At 35.5% G+C, this 4,348-nt stretch overlaps 1 protein-coding gene across 1 annotated transcript; it reads left to right on the top strand.

Moving 5' to 3' along the window:
- Nucleotides 1-1,611: 1,611 nt before the first annotated feature.
- Nucleotides 1,612-3,422, top strand: avpr2l (arginine vasopressin receptor 2, like; the record flags this gene model as incomplete). The annotated part of the gene is made up of 2 exons (XM_082167854.1): nt 1,612-2,458; nt 3,326-3,422. The coding sequence occupies 2 exons, from the start codon at nt 1,612-1,614 to the stop codon at nt 3,403-3,405; spliced, it is 927 nt and encodes a 308-aa protein (XP_082023980.1). The 3' UTR covers nt 3,406-3,422.
- Nucleotides 3,423-4,348: the final 926 nt, after the last annotated feature.

The raw sequence follows: 4,348 nt of genomic DNA, 5'->3' as shown, positions 1-4,348 counted from the left end.
CCCCGGTGTGCCTTGACCAATAGCGAAACGCCATGAAGTCACGTGACCTGCTGAGGTAATGCAGAGTCTGATATGACTGTAACTAGGCAGACAAACACATGGCAGTAACTTCAGTATTAACATAGAACATCATTTTTTTTTTCCGAATAAAAAAAGAGTTTATTTTTGCTTGGAATTTCATAATTTAGTCTTTCAAATTGACTAATGATAAGAATGTTTTTATTTATTTATTTATTTATTTTTAATTGTACAAAACACAATATTATTTTCTTATTTTATAATAGCCTATAGCCTACAGATTATAAAGATTTACAAATGTCGATGCAAACTTTGTGCAGCAGCCCATAATCACATATCCTTAATCATTATGCTTTGCACTGAAAAACATGTCTACTCCAATAGTGTCAATAAAAAAATAAAATCTAGAAATAATTCAATACAGTCATACATAGCAGCTTATTAGTCGCAAGCCTCTTTAGTCAAATCAAATATCAAAGTCAGTTCATTGTCTGCAGTGTTTTCTTGTATAAACACTAAAGGCTGAATGAGGCTTAAAAGACAGACTTTACTTCATTGACCTAAAAATGTATAATGAAGTGAAATGCTTGAGAATTTATTAGAATATGCAGTTTGAATATGAACTTTATTGTTAAATGAGGCTTTGGTTATGAATCTCTCTCTCTCTCTCTCTCTCTCTCTCTCTCATTACAGTTCGTATTGGTCTATTTGTGATTTTAATTAATATTTTAGGTTAAAAAATACACTCAGTTATGTAATATACACGCAATTATACATTCGATTTATGTATTTGAATTGCATTTAGATTAGACAGTTTTAACATTAATGTGATGCATATTTGTAAGTCATACACAAATGAAATGTGCAAGAAACAGGTGATTTCTGCATGCACTCCAAAAATACGGCAAAGGTATCATTATTTGCATTTATTTGATTTGATCTAAATAATCATATTTTCAAAATGCATTAGAATATCAGTATAAATCTGTTCATTGTGAGTGAGAAAAACATTCAGTTAAAACGCATGAACATAACAATTGAAATAAGATTGACACTCGATGATAAACCTGGTTATTATGTATTTAAAACACATTCGGTTTTAATATTACAGAAATCTTACCTGGTTCAACTATGACTGAGTCAAATCACATTAAATGCATTAGTTTATGTTAAAACTGCGTAATTCCAATGGATGAAAATTATATACGCATTTGGAGTACGAATGTACAAGCTTACATATTGCAGATGATAAGGCTGGTTCTTTTTTCAAGGTGGCTATTTAGAGAAAAATGTCATGCTGTCCAATACCCATTTTTTATCTCTTTGATCTTGGGCATTATGGGAAGAATACAGCCACCACTGACCTCAAAAGCAAAATTTTCGGGGGGGAAAATTATTTCAAGTGTTTATTTAACCCATTATTTGATGTATGACTAAATGCCTGACGTGCGACAGGTAGTCGCGTTGGAGTCTTGACCAATTTGTGCCATAGCGCACCGCGCCGTTTGCGTCAGTGCTCAACAACTGCAGGAGTCAAACGCCCTAAACATAACAAATGAACTAGTCAGGTACTAAGGTAGGATTAAATTAACAATGGCTGATAACCTTAATTGCAGCAGCGGTAACTTATCCAGTGCGCACGAGGCGTTTGGTTTATCCGATGGACACTTTGCGCTCGTGAAAGCTGCAGTTCTGGGGTCCATTTTCGTGCTGGCAACATTTAGCAATTTATTCCTTCTCCATTTCCTCTGGAAAAGACGAAAAAGACACACTCGAACTCAGCTGTTTCTTCTGCACCTGTGCCTGGCTGACCTGGTTGTCGCTTTCTTCCAAGTCCTGCCGCAGTTATCCATGGAGATTACGCACCGGTTCAAAGGCTCCGATCTGGTGTGCAGATCAGTTAAGTATCTTCAAGTTGTCGGGATGTTTGCGTCCACGTATATGATCGTGGCCATGACCATAGATCGCTATCACGCGGTCTGCAAACCCATGGTGTCGTTCTTCAGGGGGTCTTTCCGCAGGTATGTTGCCATAAGCGCCGCCTGGCTCATCTCACTGGCGTTCAGCGCTCCGCAGATGTTCATCTTCTCACTCCAAGAAGTTGAGAAGAACGTTTTCGACTGCTGGGCGACATTTATTGAGCCCTGGGGAGGCAAAATATACATAACGTGGATCACTTTATCCGTGTTTGTTCTGCCAGCCGTAATCTTGATGTATTGTCAGATAAATATATGCGCAGGGATCTATTTCAACATGAAGAGGAAAGCCTTGCAGGGCAGCACAGGTGATGGGCGCTCCAGCACTAAAGGGATATCAAGCGCAATGATGAAGACTGTCAAAATGACTTTTATTATCATTCTGGTGTACACCCTCTGCTGGAGCCCATTCTTCGTGGTCCAGCTCTGGTCAGCTTGGAGTCCAAGCAGTGCACCTACGCAAGGTAAGTCAAAGCTGTCCAAAAGTCACTCTGAGATGCTTCTATTTTTGTTTTACATGATTTAATACAACATTTTTCAACATTCTATACAAATAATTAACATAACAGTGAGTGTAAAGTTGCATTGAAAAATGAACAAGATGACTAATTATTAAAATGGCTTTTGCTTTAAGGACAGCAGCATAAACTAAGTTTGTGTACAACCAGTATGATTTGAGATGATCCAAAGACATCTGACCGTCTGTAGAGTTCATACGATCTGCTTATTTGATGTGAACCGCCTACCTGTAAAAAAAAAAGTGCAGCATCTTAAATATGTCTTTTAAATATCATCATAAAATATTTCAACAAATATTTCACAATATTTTATTTGTCAATATTTCTACACATTTTTTTACGTTTTTCCTAAAACATTTAAATAGAATACAATAGTTTTAATGTAAATTATATAATAATGGCATTATAATATAGGGTAATATGATAAATAAAATACAAATGATAGGAAACAAATATGCATTTCACAATATACTGGAATATAACCACAAAGTTATGATAACAGATGTGACTAAATGACCATTAGTGTATATGAGCCATCATATATGTTCATATGATTACTCACAACCATTCTGTTGCGTTAACAATCTATTTCCCCACAGCTGCAGATATACAAGATAGCCATTAGTAAAACCATTCACTGGCCCACAAAGGACCCGATCAGATTAAACTGCATTATGTTTTGGTTGCCTGCAGACACCAGATGGTGCACACAATATTTTTGCACAGAAAAGTTCCATGTTTGAACACTTCCTAGGTGCAATTTGTTATTTTTGTCTGTGATTCTTTATTTACAGTGTCATTTCTGTTCGACAGGGCCAGTGTTTGTCACTATCATGCTCCTCGCCAGTCTTAACAGCTGCACAAACCCATGGATCTACCTGTACTACAGCTAGAACCTCACAGACAACAAGTTCTTGCTGCTGAAGAGTGCATGAATATGGTGTCAGCACACCAATTTCGCTGCCATTTTTTAATAAGTTAAGTGATTTTGGCAATGAAAAGTTGTTGCGTAATTCGGCATGCATTTGTTTCAATGTTTTTTTTTTTGTTTTTTTTTTACAGCTAAAGAGAATGAAGGAGATCTGTTCTCTTATAATTTTTTCACTAAGCCGTAAAATGTAAGTAACTGTATATTCATAGAATGAGGTTTCTGACAGATGATATGTTAATGGCACCTCATCTTTGTGCTGTAAAAATATGCCCTGTGATTTACAGGTAATGGACCAGCCTTTCTGCACTAAGTGACTCACTAACATCATAAAGTCTTGTATCAAGAAAAAATGGCTCCCATTTAAAAAAAAAAAATCAAGGTATGGTTACTGTAATTATTTCCCAGTATGTATTAAAAGATATTTAGCATATGTGTAATTATACAGACAAATGAGCTGCATATGTGATTGTCACTTTGATTGTATAGAGTTGGTCTTTGGTTTCATTTTTGAAACACTTTGTATGACCTTACCTTATGTAAATTAGAGATTGGCCTTTGGTCAATGCAATTCATTTCATTGTTGTTTTCCATTCCTCATTTAAACAAAAATGCAAAAGAGCTTGTGCATAAAAAAATTCTATAGGATTAAAATTGTGTGACGTTTCCATTGTCACTGCGATGACCTCATATTTCATAATCATAATTCCCTCCAGGAATTTCTCTCTTCTATTCACCTCTGATCCCATAAATAATAGAGCAATTTTGAATATTTAATACACCTAATATAGTTCCTCACACACTTGGAGTTTAAAAGCAGACCATCTTTTGAATGAGGAATCTCCAACGGGTTTAATTATTCCAAAAATATGTATTTGTAGATATTTATTTTAATTAATAAATAAATC

Source organism: Leuciscus leuciscus (genome assembly GCF_965113295.1).
Source record: "Leuciscus leuciscus genome assembly, chromosome: 4".
Classification (NCBI taxonomy): domain Eukaryota; kingdom Metazoa; phylum Chordata; class Actinopteri; order Cypriniformes; family Leuciscidae; genus Leuciscus; species Leuciscus leuciscus.
Note: the sequence above shows the minus strand (reverse complement) of the source record. Positions and strands in the feature narration are given on the sequence as shown.